The sequence below is a fragment of the Talaromyces rugulosus genome, chromosome V (genome assembly GCF_013368755.1).
Source record: "Talaromyces rugulosus chromosome V, complete sequence".
Taxonomy (NCBI): domain Eukaryota; kingdom Fungi; phylum Ascomycota; class Eurotiomycetes; order Eurotiales; family Trichocomaceae; genus Talaromyces; species Talaromyces rugulosus.
In genome coordinates this window covers 4,869,631-4,894,498 of record NC_049565.1, presented here as the reverse complement: position 1 = coordinate 4,894,498, position 24,868 = coordinate 4,869,631, and the positions used below count along the sequence as shown (strand labels likewise).

Here is a 24,868-nt window from a genome sequence, read left to right as displayed (position 1 = left end):
CATACAAAGTGCATATAGTGGTTTCTTGTTCCAGTCTTGAATAGCCAAAGATTGAGTACTAACAACAAATAATAATTTTTCAACTATGTGAGCAATCAACAACGTAATTTAAATGTAGATAAGATAGATGGTGATGGTTACAGGTCACGTGCTCGGACCACCAATTATTACTATCCAGGCGTTGCAGACGATACATATATAGTTTGTCGCAATCTCATACAAGCTTTATATATTAATATATTACTTCATCTAAGCATAATAAGAATTCCCATAGTAGAACAATGTTTTTTGCCCCTAACGGCAGTGTAGACGCATACCACTGCGTCATTTCCGACGGGAACCCGAATAAGACGTTTGATGGGTCCCGCGGCAGACGATCGTCCTTCAAACACACAGCGTTTCGACCAACGACCAACCCTCGCCCCTCTGCCCCCCAGTCCCTGCAAGCAAGAGAGAACAACATATTTCTCTGTATCTTCACAGGCCCCAAAGCGAGCGGCCTTAGATGGCGAATGTCTGTATGATCCAAATGCAGTCAGGTTGACCCGAGTTGTCTGTTTGAGAGCTGTCCGTCGCCTGGTTTGGCGAGCACATTCAAAAAAAACGAACTATGGACATGGGGGACCCCCCTCAGCGGCATTCCTCGGACGCAGGCGAGAATGAGCATTCACCTCCAGATCGAAAGTCGCTACCTATCGACTTACCGACGTCGCTGGACGACCGGCGCCGAGCGCCAGAGTATGCGGGGGAAACGGAGATCTATGATGGTTGGCAAGGTGAGCCGGGCTTGCATTCCCCGTCAAATATGCGCAATAGTTGATGCTGACTTGTTCCCCGCCGAAAACTTAGGACAATCACAGTTCCTCGCGACACCGATAACCACAAAGCCACTGTCGTTCAGTCTGGCGCTTGATGACCACTCCCACGACCAAGAACATGAGATGCGGGCTCGGTTCGCCCAGTCATTTTACAACGGTGACGACGATGAAACAACGGCACGACTAGAGGATAGTGACACCAGGTTAATGGAGATGCTGGCCGCTCAGGCGGCGCACCGGGAGATGGATTCGCTGGCCAAAGATGAAGTCGATATTGCCTTGGATGAAACCCTGTCTGACGAGGAGAAGAGCGGTATATTACAGAAGAGTCTGAACATGGCTGCCAGCAATGGTGATGTGGAACGGGTCCGGAAATTGGTTGATGGAGAGGCTAGAAAATACGTGGATGTGAACAAACCGGACGAAGAGGGAGCCGTGCCGTTGATATATGCGAGTTGCTTCGTGAGTTATTCTCGCTTCGAGAAAGGGAAACGGACTAACTTGAACTACCACCAGGGCCATCAAGAAGTCGTCTCGGCACTTCTCGACGCGGGCGCATTTGTGGACAAACAAGATCGTAATCAATGGAGCGCATTGATGTGGGCAATGACCAACCGGCACAAGACAATAGCAAAAGTACTGCTTGACCACGGCGCATCTCCAGAAATCAAGTCGTCTTCCGGTGGAACGGCATTGGACTTTTTACAACCAGGCACGGACATTTCAAAGTATCTGCATGATAATGGGTATAACATCGGGTCTGCTGGAGTTGAGGATGACTTTTACGACTCGGGGTTTGTCCACGGCCGATTCGAGGAAGAGATGGCTCAGAACGAATTAAAGCGCCGTATGATGATGGAAGAAAGTGCGCTCAATCTTGAGGTCGATTTGTCGAGTCTAGGGCTTGATGAACAGGTGGAGGTGAACTTGAACTCTTGGACACCCTTTTTATTCATGAAATTAATAGGTCCATAATATAGGAACCGGACGAATTTGAAGACGATCAACCGGAATTCGTATGGGATCGATGCCTAAATGACCAAATGTTTGTGTTTCAGGACAGTGAGTTGGAAAAGATTTTGGATATGATCATCACGAATATGACTCCACAGCGATCACCGTCGCAAAAGCCGGTTCCTGCAAACCTCTTATTTCTGAGCGCTAGATATGCTCATTATCATGCGAGCCCCGAACTCTTGGAGCAACTGCTGATGTCGGCCACCGACAAGATCAACGATGTTGTTGAGCGCCACCAGTGGGATATGACGATACTAGCGTTCTGGATTTCCAACGCCACCCTCCTACTACATTATCTAAAGAAAGACGCCGGACTCATGGAGTCTACCGTGGAGTTCCAGCTGCATCTCGCAGAGTTGGTCAACGAAATTTTTATTCTCATCATTCGCGACGCCGAACGGCGCATGAACCGGGTACTAGACCAGGCCATGCTTGACCACGAAACGATACCAGGACTCAACGACGTCACGTTTCAGAACGAGTGGAAGCTGTTCAAGTCGAAATCGAAGCCGAAAGTCGAGCCACCGGAGAAAAGGTTTCGGCCACCTTCACCAAAGCGTCGAGCTCAGGTGTCGCCTCGCAATATCACCTCTCTGCTATCATCCACATTGTTCGTTTTGGACCTGTACGATGTACACTCGGTAATCACAACCCAAATAATCTCGCAGCTACTCTACTGGATTGGTGCCGAAATTTTCAACCGCATCATGCTTACCAAGAAGTATCTGGCGCGCACGAAAGCGATGCAGATCCGGATGAATATCTCTGCTATTGAAGAATGGGCACGAAACAACAACAGACGGCCGGAACACTACGAAAGCGGATCAATGTCAAGCACGGGTGCCACGACGGTGGAATCTGCGCGCAAGCATCTCGCCCCCGTGATCCAGCTGCTCCAATGGCTGCAATGCTTCTCCTCGCTGGGTGACGACCATGATGCCCTTATCACCACGTTGCTTCAGTTACAACAACTCACGCCAACGCAGCTCCTCCAGGCGGTCAAATCATACCGCGCCGAGGTAGGTGAGAAGGGGCTCACCAAAAGCGCATCGAAGTTCCTGCTCAATCTTCAGCACGACCCTGATTTGTTGTACCGCGAACATATGAAACTCCAAAATCCTGAAGCAGTCCCTAACCCTACTGTTGAAAATCGAAAGTCTCTTCCTCCCCCTCCTTCATCGTCAACATCTCCTCCATTACCACCATCAACACCGCAAAAACCAGACCAGAACGCTGCTCCTTCTGTCCCTCCTCCAGAAATCACCATTAACAGCCAGAATAATGTTAACAACGCCAACCCATCCACTCCCCGAAATAGCGCCCTCCTACACTCCCCAATCTTAATGTCCTCCCCAAACAACTTTCATCATCACCATTCTACAAACGGACCTGAAAGCTACCTTCTCGATCCATCAATGACACTCCCATTCTACCTACCCACAAGCACAGACATGCTGATTAGCTACGGGGCTGGGTTTGGCGGGACGAATAAAGAGAGAGCGAGGAAGTATATTCCAACTGTGCCAACAGAGGTGTTGAGTCGGTTTGATCGGGTATAGAAATAAACCTTGTCTTTCTCGGCCAGAATGTCTCTAGTTGCTTCCGGATGTCGTTATGGGTGAATGAAAAGATGTTGAAATGCCAAGTCGATGTAATTATTGCATTTCTTTCCAAGACTTACCTACTTACTAGCGCACCCATGTATATGCAGTTTACATGATGTATTTGGGATTCCGTTTCACAATACTTGAACCAGAAAGAATTTTCAACAACTAAGATATGTAATGCTTGTGGATTATTGTTTTAAATTCACATACTATTCTAGTTACTTTCAAGAATACTCATCTTGAAACCACCGAATTTGAAAGAGGAAAAAAGTAAACATTGCGTGACCAGCTTGGTCCCAGCCCATTGCTAGTCTGCTAGTGCCATCAATAGCATGTTCATCAAATGCAAAGTCTAAAAAATTCACTCCCAAACGACTTGAACATCGACGTTTGAGAAATGTCTAGTAATAATGTCAACAGCCCGAGATAAGGGGGAAAGAAAATACATCAATAAGTACAAAAAAGTGAAGAACAATAAGACGACTTGTTTTGCATTTACATTTAGTCGTGTTGGTGATAAGCCTCATAGCCACCTTCCTGAGAGGTAGCACGGGGATCATACTGGCTGGCTGAAATACTGCGAGGCCGGCCTTCCTCCACATCTACATGCGGTGGCGGAGGGCCGGTTTCAGCTTCGGCGTATCCTCTTCGAGATACTGAATGAGAATGATCTACCCCAGGGCCCCGGTCTGACCGGCGTCGTTGTTGTTCTGGCTCTGAATATTCGCGATAGCGAGATTCATAACTGACATCACTCTGTCCGCGCGAATGACGATGTCCATGTCCACGACGACCTGGGGTGTCGTGCCGCGATGAAGCATGTACCATGCGTGGAGGTGACTGCCCTGGTTGTGATGTAGGAAGTGGAGGTGGCTGGTGTGGTCCTTGTGCTTTGCGTTTTCGATTCGGTGGACTGGGTAACGACTCAGATCGAAGTTGAGAACGAGGGATTGTCTCTTGTTGCCCCTTGGTAGATGGGGTACTTGGTTGTGATTGGCCCGGAGGAACCCAGTGGTGGAAAAAAATAGATGACTGTGCGGCTTCAGATTTGGCTGGCATTGAAGCAGGGGTAGGCGCTGACGGGCTCTGTTGATATTGAGCGGCTGCTGCATGAGAACTGGGTGTTTCGCGTGTCTCACCGGAGTTTAGACGCGACACAGAAGATGCGGGAGGGCGTAGGTCACTAGAGCGTACAGAGTTTGTTTGGCTAGTTATGCTATAACGTTGCGATTGAGTGGGAGAAGGAGGCAACGGCTGTGACGGTGCCGAAGCTGGCGGGAGAGAAACTTGAGTGGCATATGGGTTAGGTGGAATGGCTCGACTGTCTCGGCGGAAATCTGGAGGGAGAGTTTGTGCTGACTCCGCAGCAGGGCCGGGCGTAGAAGAAGTAAGCGGTGGAGGAATAGCTTGATGCTGGTGTTGAGAGAGGGCACGCTGGTGTGTTGCGTGTGTTGACAGTTCTATCTGTTGAGCCATGTCCCACGATGATCGCGCCGTACTCCCACCACCCAATCCAGTGAATATCAAGGGCACCATGTGTGGAGGAACGCCAGCCTGGAAAGCCTCTCGTAGCATATTATTTTCAATTCGTCGCTGCTCTAGTCGCAGACTCTCCTGACGAGTTCGCTCTTCCTCTTGCCGTCTTCGATCTTCCTCGGCCTTTGTTTGCAGCCAATGGCGCATGGCATCGTCCGGCGTATGCCAGTGAAGGGGAGGGGGTGGAAGCTGTGGCACTGGCGCCGTCGCCGTCGTCGTCATTTGCGCGTCGGGTGCGAGAGTCATGGCCGCTGGAGGGGGCAGCCCTCTCCTTGGATTTTGATCCATTGCTCTTTCTGGGGACGGTTGTGTAGGAGGCGTGGAGGGAGGAGAGCCGGTAGCAGTGGTGGTCGACGAGGCGTGGGGAGTCGGGAGAGACTGTCGAACAATAGAGTATTCATGAGGACCCTTGATTCCGCTCTGTATGGGAGGCTTTAATGTGAGCAACATGAGGACGGAGAGGATGGGCGTGAGTCAAGGTAATCGTCAAAAACGGGGTAGTAGTCGCGCCGAACGAGAATCGTACACGACAGACATCAAGAAGCAGGGCAGGGCAATGATGCACCCATGTCTATAGAGACATATCCAGTGGACACAGGAGAAAGAGGGTGACAGCGGACAGTGGCAAGATTGTGGGGAACAGAAAGCAGGAGCCGGCGGTTGCTCGAGGCGTGACAGGTAGAGGGAGTCAGTCGCCGGGTTCGCAGCGCGACAGATGGATGGGGACAGCTTTTGCACGAGGGAGCAGAGAGCAGAGAGCAGAGAATAGCAGAAGTGAAGCCAGGGAAACTAGCGCATCGCGAGAGTGATGACGATGGGCGCGCCAGGAGGAGGACATTTGGCAAGGGTGACCGAGGGCAGGCGCAGCCGGGACTCCGCTAACCGGATCTGGAAAAGGGGGGTTTTCAATTACCTGTTCGGGACAAAAGTCAGCCCGCCGCTAGGCCGGATCGGACGTCACTGCCGGCTGCTCGGCTGGGTTAGCCGCAATGGGGATGAGGTACCCGGCCAGAATAGGAATGGGCCGAGAAAGGCAGCTAGTCCGAGGCGGGCTCCACATGCACAAAAGAGATACGGCTCTTTCGATTCTCCAAGTTCGGAGTACGGATACTCTGTACTTCCGATTATTGATAGTAGTTGATAGGTAACTTTTCTAGTCCCTGCCTGTGCCGTGATGTTGCTTGCTGACTGCTGACACACGGGTCAGATCGATTCCGTCGATCTCGAGTCTAGGAAAAAGCAGACCGGTGTTGACACAGACCGAGGTTTAACCGGGTTGAGGGGGAATCTATTATTAATATTGCCTCGTCCTGGAAAGCCACGAGGTGACGAGTCTAGGCTTGAAATTGGCTCGCCGCACTGACACCCTTGGGTTGACGGTCTTGACCTAACTTCTAAGCTTCTGCGTCTGGTAATTGAAACTAAAAAGGCGGTGGCGCTGGTCGGTACACTCGGCACGGTTTAGCCTGCCACTACCTAGCAGGGAAAAGGGCCCTGCCTAGGAAGCTGCATGGGTGCATAGTCATACACTGCATAATAATAGTGGCATACGATGGTTGTAGGTTCGATCTGTACATGAGCTGGCCGGTTTCAAGACCAGATGAAGATTCAGGCGTATTACAGTATTCTAGACGACGCCCCCAATGCCCGTGCTTTCTGGTTGTCATCTCAGTGTCATGGCTATTTAAACATCGCTACAACATTGAAATCCGTGATAATTGATACGTATCCGGTGGAACGTGCTCCCCAGTGCTTCGCACCCTGGGAGGCGTCGTCATGGCCGCTGTCAGGCTAATCCGGGGCATGGGGCACGGACTGGAAGCCCAAGCCTAGTCACTGGCATCGAATAATTAGGGACGACGGCAATCATTCACATAAAACGGCTGTCCAGGGCTCGGGTTTCAACAGTTGTCAGGACCAAGATGCAATGCCAACACGTACTTCTAGGTGTCTCCTCACCCCCTGTTAATCACACTTGACATCCCAAAAATGCAATGGTGTCTGTCTATCGGTGATATAGCACATGTACATTCCTGGTTCGGATGGGACACTAAAGTTGGGGTTGTACTGTGAGATGTGCCACCGGAGCTTCAAGCAATGCAACCAATGTATATCCGTAACCAGTCTGTCGCGGAGTAGAGTGACCTCTCCTATCTATCACGAAAAACACAAGCGGAATGAGCTCACGGGGCCCTAGTGTCTATAGAGTTGACCGTTGGTTCCTGTTCTCGAAGAAAAGAACAACTACTTTCCTGTTTCGGAAACTGCCAAGACTGTAGTGGAGACACGGGTGTTTACATTCGGCTAGAGCCGCTTACCGAATACGTCAAGCGGGGACAGATCGCGATCCTAATTCATCGTCAGCAAATGTGACGTTTCTTTTGTGACAGTGGATCTCATAATATAAGCCCTGTTATTGGCCTGTCGGCCCCGTTCCACGCGTCCCACGCGGCTTTGCGTCACATCCCCGACATCTGATTGGCTCAGCCTTATTTAGGTGTAAACTCGGGGCTCGCACTGCTATTCCCAAAATAGAAAGGTGCGAACAGCTCGGTGTTTCACACCCCGACAAGTTCCAACACTTATTTCCTTTCCCGTGTTTCTGGCAAGAAAAAGCTCAGGCAACCTGGCAGCGAGGCTTGTGCAGGCTGGTGCGAACATGGTGAAACAATCAACACAGTGGCTTCCTATTCGGGACGTTGATGCAGCCGTATTGCCTAATTTGGCAAAAGGCATGCACTAGGGTCTATTTGGCAATTCGATAACAAACCACAGAACCAATCACATTGGCCAAAGCATATCAGCTACTTGGAAGTTGGGACTCGGAGACTGGGGCTTGGTCTCTCGCCCATTTTAGCTGTGTCGTATTAGGTATTGCCTTTTTATTGTGCTTGATCTTCTTAATTATACATTTGGAAAGACTGGTCAGCCAGCTGACCTTTGAAACAAACTAGTACATGAATCCAAGCGAGGACGCGGCTCGTAGGGGCTGTATTTCTTGGCCGTCATCTTCGTTCTCCTCTTTTCCTTTACTTGTTTATGAGATAGACTGTCATAAATTTAACCCTGCTGAAGGATTTGACAGACTGAACGGAATATCGTGAATGATATTCAGGCCCTCTTCTAATTTCAGATCCCAGTCTGTCACTTGTCGCTATCATTAGAAAGAAATAACGTTATGCCGTCTATAAGAGTTTTAAGCTCATCAACACATCGCCAACGATGTTGACTTAAAGCCCCTCGCTGCGGTGGAGCGCAGCTAGGCGACTGGCATGCATGGAGAAGAAATTCTAGCACATTGGTGAGGAGTCGTATTCGGAAGCTGTCTTGGTAGTTTTTGATGTAGACTCGGGAATTATTGAGAACAGCCGCTTTGTTCTGGTCATCAAGTGCCATCCTCGCGCTATGCGAGTCCTCGTAAAGTTTGTCCATAATTTCCATGTCTCCGAGAATGTGTGGTACACTCGATAAAATGTTCTCAACGTTTCCCGAGGTCTCAAGCTGGCGTATCCGACTGCACATGTTCGTACAATAAAGAGAATACCGGAACATCTGTAATAGAGCTTGCTCCCACAAACTGCTGCAGTGTTGTGCGATCTCATCCAGCCACCTCCGACTGTCTTCCGGACATTCTTTGCCGGTTATCGAAGCTTGTAATTGCTATTGGAGAAGAAGAAAAAGAGGAAGGTTACTATTTAGGCTATGCAAAGTAGGAGTTTGATGTGACTCACTATGGTGGTAAAGATAACCCAGAATATGTTTCGGCCATCCTGGCGTGAAAATTGCTGAGGACCGCGAACTCGGACAAGTGCTACTAGGCCTTGGCTATGGAGTTCCCAACCAGAAGATGCCACGCTGTGTGGTGTGTCATTTCGAGTGCTTAACATGAGCTGTCAGAGGAACATACACATATACCAAGTCAGCAAGCAGTACTATTCTTCGTATTTTGGACTAATTCACAACATACCTCGTAGACCACCAGCAACCAAACCGCCAAGACAGTGCCGTCTGTTTTTTCAGAGTCTTCAAGCTCGTTTTGAATAACAGATAACGCGTTGTTATAATCATGTATAGCCTTAGACATGTCTTGGTCCAAATTTTTCGCCAGATACGCACTTCCAGCAGCACGATAGGCGAGGGAAAGGGCGGATCCTTCTTCGACTCTGTCAACCAAGGACGAAATGAAATCTGGTAGGCCCTGTAACTGCCCGTTTGCAATACCAAAAGAAAATTTGTATATTGTCAATGGCAGGATGTAGTCGCTCCATGAACGTGACAAATATAGTCGTTGAGCAGTCCGGATCGAAACGTTAACATGGTCTAGTACCTCTTTCCATGAGAACACAAGGTCTATATCTTCGGTAATACTGGATATAATGAATGAAGACTGTGGCATGGTTCTTGGTGGTGAAGGCTGCTTCTCATGTTTACGCCGAGATCTGCGGCGATCTCCGGACATGTTAGACTGATACGAAGCGACACTCTCCACATGGAAGAGGATTTCATTGTCATCTCGATATCCGGGGCATGGGGAACCTCGCCGTTGACATTGTCGACACTCGGGACGACCAAGGTCGCACTACTGATTGGTTAACGATTGAATGCTATGGTGGATTTCACTTTAAGGAGTATCATACCTTGGTTCTGAGTTTTCGACACTTATGGCAATCACGGCTGGGTCGTCCAACGTTAGGCATCGTTGATCAAGTTTGGGAGATGGTGAAGTCAAAGTTATGTTTATTGTCTTTTATAAAATAAGATATAATGTGCCTGGCAGTTGAAGCAATTAGTTGATATCGTATTTACACTGGTTCTTCATCTTCGTCCCATCAACTCATATATATAGTTGACTGTTCTCCAAGCAGAGATGAATGTTTGCTTTTTATCCACTATTGACATCATCTGTTGTTAACTCGGTGTATCAACCGTCAACGTCGATCTTCAAATTCGCGCCGAAATATGCCTTGTGCTGGTTTTTTATTATCCTAGAGGCCGAATTCAAAATCCGAATTTCCATTTCTGGGTATCTTTTCGTCTCGAAGAATTGACACTGATCCGAATAAGGACATTTATTCGGCTTCGACTCATCTAGACTCATATAGATTCATCTAGATAAGCCAACGAGAACAACCATCCACACCGGCCAGTTATTTTACCTGCAGACTAATATGCAGGCGCATGTCATTCTGTGTTTGGCTGCGTTCATTGGCTTCCAGAAATGCACGGAGGCTTAGTCAAGAGGCGGGCCTTGGCTGAAGACAGAGTCAACCTAGAAAATATCCAATCAAATAAAGACAACCAGTTTATAGGGATTATGGTACTGCAGGGGGTTCTCGTGTACTAGTACGTCATATCCCGATCTATAGACACACCCCGGGGCTAATATGAGACGAGATTGGTCACCCCTCATGGGGGGGTAGCTGTGACAAGGTTGAAACGAGAGAAGTCTGTTGCGACTTGCGCTGAATTCAAAATATTCAGGAGCAGGAGCAGGAGCAGAAGCTCGCACTATGGAATTAAATGAGGCTGAGTTTCCCGAATAGGAAAAAATTCGGCTCAGCCATGATCACCGACGCCACACCTGCGACTAGTTGGCCAATGAGGAGAACATCCGAAGTCACTCATTTAACACATGCAGTCCACCGCATTCTTTCAAAGGATCAGTTGAAAGATTGTCACAGGCTTCGTTCTGTATGCATGCCTCTTTAGAAGCGACACGGCCACGCTTGGGAAAATCTTCTTTTTTTCTCTCTCTATCCTGATCTTTCGGTTGTTCGATATTTTTTATTATTAATTTTTTTTTAAAAAAAACCATTCCTACGTAGAAAACAATGGTCATTTACTCAGGCCTCATCTCGCATTTAGGTGCATGTCGACAACTAGTGCTAAAAGCAACGGACTACTCCGTCTGCGCGGAATCGATTCAGCTCTGCTGTAAAGGGCTATTCTGGCCAGCTTTCCCTATAATGGCTAAGACTGCTTCCACCCTTCCACAACGCGGCTGAAAGATAACCCCTGGTTAGTTTACCCCCTATATGTGGCTGGGGTATTATGACATCTAGGAGGGTAGGTAGGAAGAACAGGCCAATATTCAAGTTGAATCATTGCCAAATTTCTCCAAAAATTCCATAGCTAGGTAGCAAGCCATGAGCTCGAAGGCCAAAAGATAGGGACCAAAAACCCCAAATGGAAAAATTAAACTGTGTGGTACTCACACGGGTCCCAGAAAAGCTTAAAGCTTAAGTTTCTTTCGGTCGGCCCCGCAACGACACAACTTATTTTCCATCCACAAGCACATGGTTACAACAAGTACGCAATGCCCTCGTCAGCTCTAGCACCGTTGCAGGGCTGGCAGTATGCTGACTCCTCGCGGTCATCATGGGACATATTGTGGTCTTGTCTCACTACAATGTTTGCCTGCACGTGGACGGCTCTGCACTTGGGAGTCCCTCGAGGCCACGCCTCGGTTGGGAGAATATTTAGCAAGAAAGTGTTGTACTGGTTTCTGACCGTTTTGTACCCCGAGCTGCTATTGATCACCCCAGCAGCCGATGACTATTTGAAGGCAAAAATGACACTGGCACGTTTCAAAGCCGGGCAGGCAGAATTTGATAGAAGAAGCGAGAGATCACCAAACGAAGCGCTATCACGACCATCATCTAGCGAAGGTGAAGAGGCTACTTCAAAACCTGCCAAATGGACGATGGTCCACGGGTTCTGCGTCAACATGCGAGGCCTCGCTTTGCGCACGACTGACAGCCACATCTACACGGTCCAATCCAAGCACGTTGAGACCCTCGTCAAATGCGGAATAATTAAATACCCGCTATTCAGCGAGCGCGATATCCAAGATCGCTCAAAGGCAGACTCACTCGCAAAGGTGGTCAGTCTAATACAGAGTACCTGGACCGTTGTAAACGTTGTATCTAGAGCAGGGTACCATTTCCCCATTACGCTGCTTGAAATTGCAACAATGGCTTTCATTCTTTGTGCTTATAGCTCTTATGCACTTTGGTGGAACAAGCCCAAAGATATGAATGCACCGATTATCATCCATCTACCATACCGGCAACACAGTGATGAAATGGCGCCAGAGCTTCGGAGTCTACTAGACGAGAAGAGAGAGGAATGGATTCAATACAAACCCTCGGAAGCAGAGAAAGAATCTTGGGTGGTGTGGAGGTTACTTGTTATGACATGCAAGAACCCGATTCAGACTATACATACCTTCAAAGATCGAATGGGTAGCTTCTCGGAACAGAAACCAGAGGACCACGTAGGGGATCTACGGCCTGAAGATGTACCTCCCCGAGAAATATTTTCAATTTCAGAAGAGATTTTGAGCAACTTTATCATCTTTTTTGTCTCATTGGGATTTTCTGCCATTCATATTGCTGCGTAAGTGCTCTTTTTTGCTTCTGCCTCCCTGAATTCTGCTAAACTATTGATAGATGGGATTTCGCATTTCCAACAGAAGCTGAGAAAATTGCCTGGAGGGTGCTTGCAATCGTCAGCTTCTCTCTATGTCTACCTGTATACCTGGTGATGCAGCTGCCATATTTTAGGGCCTGGTTAGCAAGATTGGATATACCGGGTTTGCCCAGCTATGTTAATTCTTATCCATCAGAAACAAAGATTGAGGGCTCCTTTCTGGGCATTCTCTGTGTGATATATGGGCTGGCCAGACTAGGCTGCTTTGCTCTCATGTTCATGTCACTGAGGGCTCTCCCGGCAGGCTGCTACACAGATGTACCTTGGCTGAAATCTGTACCACACGTGTAGCGCTTTAATTTAAAAATGGATAAAATTTTTACACTAGATCTTTTCATATTAATGGTCTTGGACTTCGCGGGAGCATCACGCCGGTTTCAGAGCCGCACACTATGAGAATGACAACGGCTGTCGGGCTACAACTGGCCTCGGAGAGGCATTGATAAGCCTCAAGCACCCGTCAATTGATCAATACAACTGTACCAAACTTCCCAAAATTCTTCTGGTCTAAGATAAAATCAGCTAGCGACAGCACGAAGGCCAGTTCCCCTAATTCACCGAGTAGACGTGAAACGATCTTGGAATTATCAATAAAATGTCGGAAAAGGCCCCGGACCTGAGAAGGGAGAGCAGGCAACTGTCGGCCTCAGGTCCAATTTTTTTACAGCAACTTTCTTCTTCGGCCGAAGTTGCCAAAAAAAACACCGTGACGACTCGACACGGGAAAGAGCCGAGCGGAAGTTGTTAGAGGCTTTTGAGGTTGCGGCTAAAAGTCAAGGGAGCGTGAATGAAAAGACAGAGAAAGGTTGATCGGTTCAATGAGTAGCTGGACTCTATGTATTTTCGTCCTCAATCTACTCTTCTATCCGCTTCATCAAGAAATCCAAAGACTGCTTTTACTCGAGCAAATCGTAATCGATTCTATCCTGCTGCTTTGCGGCTCCAATACTCACAAAGTCCTGGGACCAATACCAAAGCATAGTCTCATGGAAGGCATCATGATCTGGGCAATGCTCGATGAACCGCGATTGGATCTGCTCGTAGAAAACAGAGAATAGACCGGTCGGACTAGCATGTGCAAGAGGGAATTAGAAAGTTCCCAATCGCCGGCCTCGATTCATTTTCTCGGACAGGGTTGCCGCTATTGGGCCTTATTTTCTCGACCCAAGACTAACGATTTTTTTTCGTTTGCTATGATTTCAATAAATTCGAACCCGACAGTATCGTACTCGATAGCTTCCTCGGCGATTTCATCAACGGCTTTGTTTTCTATTATACTCCTATCAGGATTTATAAAGTTTATAGTTTATATATTTATCTTCCCTGGCTTCTACGTGTATATTTGTGTTAGTGAAGTTACTAGTAATTAAAAATGGTGGTTCTGAAATCCTTCTTGACTTTTTGCCCTATGGTATTTTATATATCTTTATTTCTTATTATGATGGCGGTGTTGCTTTCAATGTTCAATGTTGGCTTTTATATATGTTAATAGAATGTATTGATGAATAGTATACAGTAAAAAGTAGATGATTTGCTTGTAAAATTAATAAATTTTAGGTCACATAACCCCTAGTTATACAACATTGAAGTACATCAAGAACAAAGCCTCCAACAATATGTCTAAGATAATAGTAATACAAATGAGAATATTAATATGAATGATAAGTAAAAGGCTGCATATATAGAAAATGGCAGCATTTATGTACTGAATTATCGACTAACTCCTCGACTGCTCCCACGGCTACTCGGACTGAAAATCCTTGTCGAGATGGGCGATATCCTCGTTTCGACCTCAACATCTGGAAGCACGGGGAGGCTCTTCGCTTCACTAGGAGCCGTGGCTGAGTTGGCACGAGATGGCACCCTCACACTGCGCCATTCCATGAAAAGGGTCGAAATGAACGCGATGCCAGCGAGTGGAATAGCTACTAGAAAAACTTTTTGTAAAGCCGTGTTGTATACGATTATCATGACCGGAAGAGAGTCTTTAGGAACTGTGGATCGAAACTGCGTTGCGCCAGCAGACAAGACAGCTCCAATGTCGACACCCGGTAGTTGGTTGGCTTCACTAGCAGAACGAAGCTCGTTGACAAGAATACTATTGCCAATGGAAATGAAGACTGCTCCACCGAGACTTTGGAAACATGTAACTGCTGCAGTGGCAATAGGGATTTGATCAAACCGAAGCACGCTTTGGACTGCAGTGAAACTCTGCTGAATTGCCATGCCCATACCTGCAGCGACAAAACAAACAAAACCAGCCCATTTGGCAGTGTCGGTAGTGGGCTGAAGAGTACTGATGAGGCCGGCACCAGCCACTGTAATAGCGCAGCCGACAATTGCTGGAGGGGTGAAGTAACCGACTTTGGTGATGAACACACCGGTTAGCAAACTGAAAACCGCGTTTGGAAGCACGTAGGCGAGCATGTTGACACCAGAGCTTTCCGTGGATGTCCCTTGAATGGCCTGGAACCAGATCGGAAGGTAGTAGCCGTGTAGAATGAGGACAGCATATATGAAAAATGCGAGAACACAGGCCGCAGCAACAGTTCTTCGCATGAGAATTTCTGGCACTATAAGAGCCCGTTCTTGACGGTGCCATTGCCAGCCAATGAAAAGGATAAAAGTCACGCCAAAGCCACAGAAAAGACCGATAATAAGAGAGCTAGACCAAGCGTATCCATCTGTGTTGTACTCAAGCGCTAGGAAGAGCATAGTGAATGACATGAGAACCAGAGCACTGCCGACAACGTCGACCTGCCTGATCCGTTGGAGGAATGCCTTTCTATGGGAGGGTACATTTCCTCGTTTGAAAAAGAAGGCAATCACAATTAGGGTGACACTTCCTACAGGAAGGTTAAAGTAGAAGCTTCCGAAAATCTTAGCAAAAATATACCGGTAATAGGACGAAAAATTGACTTACCACCACCGCCAGCTAACCATACCGGCAAAAACACCGCCGAGAACAGGGCCAGCAGCAGCTCCTGCACCATACCTAAAGATCCATTAGACAAAAACACCAAAATTTGGTATCCAAAACTCACATCATCCCGATTGCGGCGGTGTATAGTGGCCGCTTTTCCAGCGGGACGGCAAATGCTATTACGACGAATGCACCGGTGAGAATTCCAGCACTACCCCAGCCTGCAATAGCTCTCCCAATAATCAGGGTTGTTGAATTGGGAGCGAGAGCACAGATCAAACTTCCGACCTCAAAAAGGGCCACTGATTGAAGGAACGTCCATTTTACATTGAACAGTGTATAAATTCGTCCGTATGTGGGTTGCAGCGCGCATGCAGTGACGAGATATGATGAACCATACCAGCCGACTGCCGAAGTGGATTTGAATTCGTTTGTGATAGCTGGAATTGCCTATGTATGTCTATCAGAAGCAGCTCTTGGATGTTATGAATATACATACTGTGGTGATAATTGTTCTGTCCAGGGAAACAAGCAATACCGCGAGACACAGCCCGACTATCACCAATAGTAACACCGATGTACTTAGAGGTTCAGGTCTGGTCATTCGATCCAAATCCTCAGCTGGTGGCGCCTGTGCCGGAGGCGTCTCGTCCTTGGGGGCAGTAACTAACTGATTCGCAGTTTGCGAGTCCTCAGCGCTCACTGCTTTGTCTCCCATGTCTGGTTCCTCTTTTTTCACTTCGACGTTGGAAACGGTGGTTGGGAAATCATCCTCAATCTTCGAGTCTCTCTTGGAGTCTCTCTTGGATTCCTCATTCTTTTCCTCGATGTCGTCTGCCATTGTGTGGTCTTCTAACGCATCAGCAAATTGTTCTTCATCTTCCATCCGGCTTTCTTCTTCATGAGATTCGAGCACTGGCGACAACGGAAGAGAGTCATTAGTCGCATCGGCACCTGTACTAGAAGAGGACTTGTCTAGCGACATCTTGATCAACCCAGCCCCATACGATGGAGAATATAGTTGCGTCAGATAGTTGGCGAGCCTAAGAGGAAACTAGCAACGGGAAACAAATTAAAAAAGAAAGCTACTGTATTTTGAGGCGCACTTCGGCTGACAATATCAATAGCACTGTTGCCTAGGTAGGACGCGCCCTCTCTCCCTTTGAGTGGAGCTGGACATGATGAAATTGGATTGCCTAGCCTTGACAGCTGTATGAAGCACTGGGGAATCAATGATGGGCTATCACTAATACGCAGTCTGAGTCTACTAAGGAGACGATTAATCAAAAGGATGGGGCCTCCTCTGCAGGAAAATATTAGTTGGCAACGTCAAAAGGAGCGGTATGACGCTAGGGGTAAAAGCAGGCACATGGCTAGCTCACGATCTTGAAATTGCGTCTGGGCTCGCTTTGACTGCCGGAAAAACCGGAGCGGATCGTCATTCCTCACTCCGATCTATGAGATGAGATCCGCTGAATAGTGCAATTCTCCTTGTCTCAAAGGAATAAAGGTTCTCATGTCCCTGGATTCTTCTCATCAATCCCTATCCCACGGCCCTCAAGAGCTCGGCCAGAGTGGATCGGACTGGCTCAAGCAATCCAATAGCTTGGTGGGGGTTTCATTTTCGAAGTACACGTCTCTTCCCTGCAGGGACAATCGCGAGCGGAAAGCCGAGCTGAAAAAGGGAAATATCTTCAAATCCATGCAGATAAGAAATGAGGCATATTATTGACAAGTCCGCCATTTCCAGCAGGATTCAGTAAAAACAAAACAAAGAGGCGCTTGCATGCATGCAAGAGAAATGAGGATGGAGCGGTGTCAGTGTCATCCAAACCATGATAGTATGACCACAGCAGGTGATAAGATCGGCTAATCGGCCTCGAGTCTCCGGATGCGATGAAGGATGATGAGGTTATTGATCCCCCTCGCGTCTGATAGCGGGGCCGGCGCTGTACTGGTATTTCTGGTATTTACGGGTATTAGGGCTAGGTATCGATACACGAGATCGACAGCGCATGAACGCAGCACGAACTGTAATCTCTACTTTTTTTTTTCAACACTCGTGGAGCTGTAGTTCTTTCGTACTAGCGGGTTTCTCTCCCTGGAGGATTTCGAATCATGGCATATGCAAGGACAGAACCCTCACCCAACGGAGAAGCACGCCACCCGACAGGATTCCATTTGCCGACGACAGCGCAGGAGAGGAGTCACCTCTCCTAACGCATGGTCGGCAGACTATTCATCCTATTATGTCCTCCGTGACAATTCTTGGATCTAGGAGAGAAGCCAAGTAATGTGAGCTAGATACGTGCGCCCAAATAGGAAAGACGGCAAGCAAATGTGATAGCAAAGAGTAATCGGATTTCTCTTTTCGGAAAGTCAAATCGATCGATGCAATCCCTGGCCAATCCCTGACATTGCATTTTCGGATGTCCTTTTAATTCTTTGAAGTTTACAGAGTGCTTCTAGTCGTTCATTCAGCGTTTTACTTTGCTCTCTATATTCATCCCGCTGTCTCTGCGAAGTTGACTCTGTATATAGAGCCTTTGTATCATCGCTCCTTGACAACATCATCAAAATGTCGGTGAACGCGGAACCCTTTCACTTGGCCCAATTTTGGATCCCTATTTCGTGGTCGCTGATATGGAAAGTGTTTATCACTTTTTTGCTGTTGATCAACTTTAAAAGTCTCCCTTTTGCATGGCACGTACGTACATATTTTCCGGTTCAGAAAGTGTACTCTGGGTTGCTAAACAATAATCAGATTCGTCTCCTTCGAGGATATCGTTGCCTACTCCGATCAAACAGATCTAAAGATGGTGCTTCACCAGCGCAACTGTTCCAGCCGCTGATACTTTCCTCTGGAAATTCGCTCTGCGAGTTGGACTACAACCTCCATAGTATGTATACTTTGTCTTCGGTACCCCGGGAGAAAAGAATCTGACAATTCTTCATAGAGTCAAATAGCACATACTTTGCCGACTTGGACATAGCCCGAGCGCATTTAATGTGCACCCTATTTTCGAGCGGAGTCGACTACGCGCGCAACGCACGCAAAAGGATTGGCATTCTCGGAGTCTCAGACGACCTGATCGGGCTGGCTCTCGGAGCGGTCAGCTGCACCTTCCGGAAAGAAGTGAAGCCATTCCAAAGCTACGAGATCTGGACGCGGGTGCTCTCCTGGGATGACAAGTGGATATACACCGTAACCCACTTTGTGCGCAAGGATACCGTCCGTCCTCGCAGTTTCACTCTACTACCACCAACCCACTATAGTCCGCGACAAGGGAAGCTGCAGGATCTTGCGAGGAAAGAAGATGCCATTTTTGCGTCTGCCCTGAGCAAATGTGTCTGGAAAAAGGGCCGTCGGACCGTGTGCCCCGAGATTATGCTCCAGGTTTCCGGTCTTTTGCCACCACGACCGGGTCAGGAGGACTACGTGGCTAGTCTGCGCAATGAGCCGCTGGGGAGTCTTACGATGTCGAAGCAATTCGAAGAAATCTATGATCTGCCCTTCAAACTAGTTGCAAAGATTGAGAGCTGCTGGGATACCCTCAAGGACCAATTTTCACTCGACACAGAGGATATAGAGCAAGATGAAGAAGGCCGGATCCGAAATGGCAAGACTAGACGACAGAGCCAGCAGCAGCGTACAGAAAGCCAACACACTCGCCCTAATCGAGATGCATGGACGTGGGAGCGAGTGGAACAGGAACGCCTGAGGGGTATGGAGATTGCCAGGGGGCTGGCCGAAATGGATCGCCTGCACGGTGAGTTCACCGCTGATACAGATGCACTGGCTTTGCGTCGGGATCTGTGGTGATATTCAGATTGCGTTCTTTTTTAGATGATAGAGACCGAATCCCGACTCGGAGCTGATGCCAGTGCGTGTCGCACTGACCGTTTTGGATTTTCGTTGAGAGCGCTTTTTTTATTTCTTCTTTCTTCTTTAACCCTTTAGAGTTTGGGGTCTGTAAGATAGGGCCTCTATCGCGCAGACAATTGGATACATATTAATAAAAACTTACTATTTCAAATCAATTTTACATCATGACGCTGGGATAAGTGGCACATCCATGAGGCGGTGGACAAGGAACTACTACATACATGTATTGCCCCCAACACCTATTCGGTTTGACTTGACATTCTCAAATGAAAAAGCTACGGCTTGCATATGATACATCAGTTTATCCACTTTATCAAATTCAAGGGCATTGACAGACACGTATTCCGTAGTCGATGCAGACTAGTGACAGCTATCAGTCCTATCAAATGATACCGCCTCTTGTAGCTGATAAGGGATTCTCCATAATATTGATGTTTTCATGCATGCATGTCTGGACTGCATGCGAGGTATTCGAGTCCGGGATTTTAAGTTTGTGAACATGGAATTGCGGTGACACCTGTTGAGCGACCAGACTGGGTCCCTTTGCATATTAACTACATGTACATGTATGACGGTCGGATAGGCCAGTAAGTTGCATCTCGATCAGGAACCAGAGGCTACAAAGTGAAAGGATACGATAGAGATACTACGGCATAGAGTAATGTGTGGATAAACTCAGATTAATTAATGGTATTAACGAATTAAGGAATGTGCACCTATTTTATAATTGATTACAATCTCAGCTGCGCCAGGGTACAGGTATGAAAGACCTTTCAGCGAGGTGTTTTAGACAATGAACAACGAATGGAAAGAACATCAAGGGCCACGTGAATGGAAAAAATCCCTCTCAGAATATAATCTATCAGTCACACTGCGAAAGCCCTAGTCACGAGAAACAGCCCATTGGCCCTTGGCGCTGGATTCGACAGACTCCATGCTAGCCTGGCCCAAGCGGCTACGAGCTGACTTGAGGGTCTCTGCAGCACGACCAGTCGCAGTTACCACTTGATCAGACTTCATGGCCGCGTTCTTTCGGGCCTTGGATTTGACCGACTTTCGGTAAGTGGCAATGTAGAACAGGATAAACAGCACGAGGTAAGAACTCAGGGTTACACAGCCCGTGATGGCCGCGAAAAGCTCGCCCTCGCATCGACCGACGTGGAAACCGTCAAGACCCCACTCATCGGCATGGAAGTCCCATGTGGCAAAGTAAACGAAACCTAGAGATGTTAGCCCTACTCCAGACACAATTTCTAGATGTACGTACCAAGATCCAGCACGAACTGAGCGATCTGAAGACGGGTAATCCATTCTTTCCAGGTGACGCGGATGCCGCGAGCACTTTGGAAGTAGTACCAGTACATGACCACGTGCACTGTCAAATTAAGAACAATGGGGACCCATGACACCGGAGTCCTGCCTTTCAACTGAGTGTAGCACAGAAACGCAGTTGCTCCATGGTGGTACGTATGGAGAAAGGCTGGAAAGATGGTCAGTGGATAAATTCTCTCGTTCAAACAATATGCGGACTTACTCAAGGGCTTCTTCTTCAGGACGAGGAAGACAGTGTCCAGAAGTTCGACGTATTTGGTCAGATAGTTCAGCTGTTATGTGTCAGCGGGTAGATTGTAATAATCGGGGAAGTTGACCTACGTAGTATAGAATAACCAGCTTGTCAGTCCAACCCGGAGCGCTACAAATGCAGTTGTATAGCCCATGGTTCCAGAGCGAGGGCACCAGCTGTTCAAGAAAGAGGACCAGCAAAGCCCCGCTGACTGCAGTCAGGAGGAAATTGTGAATCTTGAACAATGTGGACAGCTTGAAAGCTTCGCGGTTCTTCATCGTCCTCCATCCAGTATAGATGGTGAGGTAATAGAAGGAGATCATGATGGCAGTCTCCTTGAACGTACTCATGGGAGTCTCCCCGGATTTGAAGTGGAACTGGTCGGCAGGATAGCCCATGATCGACGTGAAGGCCTGGTCGAACATGGACCATGGTGAAGCAATCTTGAGCAGGGCGGGCCCATGGAAGGCGTCCATCGTTTTGGCTGACATTGCGACAGGTGCACAATAATATATAGGAATAAAAAAAACGGATTTTGTCAAGGGGGATGATGGATAAAGATAGAAGATGCCCTAGGAGTCTGGCGGTGGTCAGCACAAGCGCCAATTCGGAACCAACAACAACGGGCAAAGCACGGCGACGACGAGAAAGCAAAACAAGAACACCGAACTCATGGCAATGAGAGCAGGATATATAAGCACAGAACAAGGCCCAGGGCGGATTCATTTCCAGCCAAGGGGCGAGCCTCTGAGAGACAGAAAGCCCTCGCGAACACGCCAACAACAGCAAGACCCACCTTTCAGCTCGAGCCCTAGTGGCCGGGACTCGGAGTAGCGAGGCGAGCGATAGGAATAGCCTTGCAGATGGAGACAGCAAGGCCCTGCAGAGGGAAATGAGGAGTCGAGAAGACGAGGACAAGGTGCGTTGGTGGAGGAGGAGGAAGAATGCAGGCGGGCGGAGGAAGGACGAAGGAGGAAGGAGGACGGTGTGCGCGGGGCGGGTCCAGCCCTGAGAGCATGTGAACATTGAAGTTTATGCTGTAAACCCTGGCAAATCAATAGTCTGGCACTGCAGGAGCAGCCTCCATGCATGCAGCAAGCAGCAGGAATGTAAGAGTCAGGTCGATAGAGATGGTGAGACAGCTGAGCGGTGATCCGCCATAGCGCCTGGACGGGCTCGTACGAGGATTTGATAGTTGAGGTGTGTTGTTTATTTTACTGCTGTCTTACTGCTTGTTTCACTACAGTTTTTATTCTATTTACCGTAGCCAAATAATAGAAAAACGCCCATATTGCCCTAGAGCACAAAATCCTACATATATCAAAATGTCTGTCGGAGAATCTCCGCTGCGTTGTCTCGCGTAACGCGGCATCGCAAAAAAAAAAAAAAAAAACCGAAAAAGCAAATGTTTGCAATCTCCTAAGCCCGCAACCACAACTTAATGTCTCATAAATGCCATTGATATCCATGATTATTCAAGCATTTATCTGCAAGGACGTCACGATAATTGCTGCTAGGGCTGACCGCTTATCGATTAGTCTAGCGATTGCGGAGCCAGCCCGATTGGCCCGTCCGGTACTACCAGCGGGCCGGTAATTTTACCGTCACGGCCTAGCACGCCCAGCGGGGCGAATCCATCTTACGATACAGCGATACACCGATTTGTCATTTCGTCGATACCTCACATGCAGCCACAACATTGACAACAACCCTCTCGCACTATGCGCGGATGCCTTACTGCGCTGCCAACTCCCCAAGGCTCTAGCTCAGTGTGGCTGCATGGGCGACCTGGATCTCGGAGATGATCGAACTCGTCTCTATGGCCTGGGTCGATGACCGCCCCTGGAAGGGACAAACAACGTTCACCATCTCCAACCGAGGAGACTGTTCGTTCCCCTTTTGACATGTGAGGAGCTGGATATGCACAGCGAAACCAGGCAACAGCCATTGCGTCTGTGTTTATTTAGTGACGGCCCTTCGCTCTCAGAGCTGCGTCTCCTTCCTTGTTGCTCGTAGCTGTTGCTTCACCAAGGCCCAATATGAGCACTCAACCCGCCCCGAGCATGGCTCCCTTCAAGCCACGGTTTATGCCGTTGATGATTGCCTCGACGCTCGCCTCTGGCATCGTGTCGAGGACATCGTCACTCAGCACCGCTGTGGCCCTTGTGTTGATGTACTCTATTGCTATTCCTGCCTATATCGCCTACTGGTCTTGGATATACCCCTATTACGTCTCTCCTCTTCGCCATGTCCCCACTGTGCCTGGAAACCCTCTCTACGGCCAGCTGTTTGATATCATCCACAACGAAGTCGGCCTCTGCCAACGGGAATGGCACAAGCAGTACGGGCCCATTGTCCGCTACTTCTTTCCCTTGGGCACGGAACGTCTGTCGATTGCCGATGACGAGGCCCTGAGGCAGATGACTGTCAAGAACCCGTACAACTACCCCAAGCCAAGCGGCGCTCGGAAATGGATGACTCGTATCCTCGGTGAGGGAATCCTGTTGGCCGAGGGGAATGCCCATGTTCACCAGCGCAAGGCTCTCACCCCTGGTTTCTCCATCGGATCGATCCGTACCTTGACCCCTATCTTCTGGCGCAAGGCCTTCCTCATGGCCAAGCTCTGGGAACAAGACATCAACCAGTCCAAGAACAAGCAGACCGGAAGCTTCGAGGTGCTCGAGTGGCTCAACCGCGCCACCTTGGACATCATCACCGAGGCTGGTTTCGGAACCGAAGTCAACTCTCTTGAATTTCCCGAAACTCCCTTACGAGAAGCATACCGGAAGGTCTTTGTCTTTGACAACTTCTCTCGTATGATGCACGGTCTACAGACACTGTTCCCTATCACCAAGTACATTCCGGCCAAGATGAACCGTGACATGGAGCTCTCGCGTAACATCATACTCGGATCAGCCACAAAGATCATCAAGGATAAGCAAGCTTCCGCCAACCCAGCCGACAAGGACATTCTTGCCCTTCTCGTTCGTGACAATCTCAAACTGCAAGCCGCTGGTGAAGTTGGTCTCAGCTTCGAGACCATGCGCGACCAAGTCATGACCTTCCTTGGTGCTGGTCACGACACTACCGCTACTGGAGTCACTTGGACACTTCACCTGCTCTCCAAGCATATCGGCATCCAAACGAAGCTGCGCGAGGAGATCCGCTCGCATTACCCTTTCCTTTTTGACCCCGTTGCAAGAACGACCTTTGACCTCTCCACCATTGACCCTGATCACTTGCCATACTTGGACAATGTTTGCCGCGAGTCTCTACGCTACATTCCTCCCATCCCGATGACTGTGCGCGAGCTTGTCGATGACGACAAACTCGGCGACTATATGGTGCCCAAGGGGACAACCGTTCTGGTGTACGCCAACGCGATCAACCGACTTCCCGAATACTGGGGTCCAACGGTTGACGAATTCGATCCGGAGCGTTGGGACAATCTGCCCGAGTCGTACACGACCAACGCCTTTATGACCTTCCTGCAGGGTCCTCGCGGCTGCATTGGACGCAAGTTCGCCGAGACTGAGATGAAGATTATCATGTGTGTTCTTCTCAGTCAGTATCGGTTTGCGCGCGACGAGTCTGTGCAGGATCCCGAGGAGTTGAAGATGTGGCGGTTGGTGTTGAGACCGAGGGATGGTGTGCAGCTCAAGGTCACCAAGCTATAGCTGTTTGTAATGAATGCCTGAAATGGGTTTTTATAAAGTGCCCATTTCACTTTACTCCGTCGAGTTTTTTTTCCTTTCGTTTCTGTCAAATATGATTTATTTTAGTTGTTTAGTACTAGTCTCGTATGTAATGAATGTTAATACTGCGATTTCAACCTTGAAATAGATCTAATAATTTGCATGCCACCTAGTAGTGTTGGCTAGATATCTTTAATGTTTTGGAGTATACGAAATATCACGATCTAGTAGTTTGCGATTGAATTTCTGGGATATTATCAGTTGACTACTATTAACGCTTTGAACATTCAGTTGTTACATCAATATAGGTATAATCACACAAATTGAAATT

General features: G+C 48.3%; 8 protein-coding genes across 8 annotated transcripts; 4 read left to right on the top strand and 4 right to left on the bottom strand.

Annotated features, from left to right (window-relative positions):
- Positions 1 to 610: 610 nt before the first annotated feature.
- Positions 611 to 3,394, top strand: TRUGW13939_10215 (uncharacterized protein; the record flags this gene model as incomplete). The annotated part of the gene is made up of 4 exons (XM_035493328.1): positions 611 to 776; positions 850 to 1,280; positions 1,335 to 1,739; positions 1,799 to 3,394. 4 exons carry the CDS (start codon positions 611 to 613, stop codon positions 3,392 to 3,394), a joined length of 2,598 nt encoding a protein of 865 aa, XP_035349221.1.
- A 549-nt stretch (positions 3,395 to 3,943) lies between these two features.
- On the bottom strand, positions 3,944 to 5,428 carry TRUGW13939_10214 (uncharacterized protein; the record flags this gene model as incomplete). Its single annotated transcript, XM_035493327.1, has 1 exon — positions 3,944 to 5,428. One exon carries the CDS (start codon positions 5,426 to 5,428, stop codon positions 3,944 to 3,946), a length of 1,485 nt encoding a protein of 494 aa, XP_035349220.1.
- A 2,694-nt stretch (positions 5,429 to 8,122) lies between these two features.
- Positions 8,123 to 9,675, bottom strand: TRUGW13939_10213 (uncharacterized protein; the record flags this gene model as incomplete). Its single annotated transcript, XM_035493326.1, has 4 exons — positions 8,123 to 8,638; positions 8,710 to 8,868; positions 8,946 to 9,557; positions 9,616 to 9,675. 4 exons carry the CDS (start codon positions 9,673 to 9,675, stop codon positions 8,123 to 8,125), a joined length of 1,347 nt encoding a protein of 448 aa, XP_035349219.1.
- A 1,619-nt stretch (positions 9,676 to 11,294) lies between these two features.
- Positions 11,295 to 12,380, top strand: TRUGW13939_10212 (uncharacterized protein; the record flags this gene model as incomplete). Its single annotated transcript, XM_035493325.1, has 1 exon — positions 11,295 to 12,380. The coding sequence occupies one exon, from the start codon at positions 11,295 to 11,297 to the stop codon at positions 12,378 to 12,380; it is 1,086 nt and encodes a 361-aa protein (XP_035349218.1).
- Positions 12,381 to 14,179: 1,799 nt separating this feature from the next.
- On the bottom strand, positions 14,180 to 16,377 carry TRUGW13939_10211 (uncharacterized protein; the record flags this gene model as incomplete). Its single annotated transcript, XM_035493324.1, has 4 exons — positions 14,180 to 15,338; positions 15,393 to 15,464; positions 15,514 to 15,842; positions 15,892 to 16,377. The coding sequence occupies 4 exons, from the start codon at positions 16,375 to 16,377 to the stop codon at positions 14,180 to 14,182; spliced, it is 2,046 nt and encodes a 681-aa protein (XP_035349217.1).
- A 1,593-nt stretch (positions 16,378 to 17,970) lies between these two features.
- TRUGW13939_10210 (uncharacterized protein) lies at positions 17,971 to 19,215 on the top strand (the record flags this gene model as incomplete). The annotated part of the gene is made up of 3 exons (XM_035493323.1): positions 17,971 to 18,099; positions 18,157 to 18,292; positions 18,350 to 19,215. The coding sequence occupies 3 exons, from the start codon at positions 17,971 to 17,973 to the stop codon at positions 19,213 to 19,215; spliced, it is 1,131 nt and encodes a 376-aa protein (XP_035349216.1).
- Positions 19,216 to 20,160: 945 nt separating this feature from the next.
- On the bottom strand, positions 20,161 to 21,333 carry TRUGW13939_10209 (uncharacterized protein; the record flags this gene model as incomplete). The annotated part of the gene is made up of 4 exons (XM_035493322.1): positions 20,161 to 20,498; positions 20,546 to 20,758; positions 20,813 to 20,882; positions 20,932 to 21,333. 4 exons carry the CDS (start codon positions 21,331 to 21,333, stop codon positions 20,161 to 20,163), a joined length of 1,023 nt encoding a protein of 340 aa, XP_035349215.1.
- A 1,548-nt stretch (positions 21,334 to 22,881) lies between these two features.
- On the top strand, positions 22,882 to 24,519 carry TRUGW13939_10208 (uncharacterized protein; the record flags this gene model as incomplete). The annotated part of the gene is made up of 1 exon (XM_035493321.1): positions 22,882 to 24,519. One exon carries the CDS (start codon positions 22,882 to 22,884, stop codon positions 24,517 to 24,519), a length of 1,638 nt encoding a protein of 545 aa, XP_035349214.1.
- Between the last annotated feature and the right edge of the window lie 349 nt (positions 24,520 to 24,868).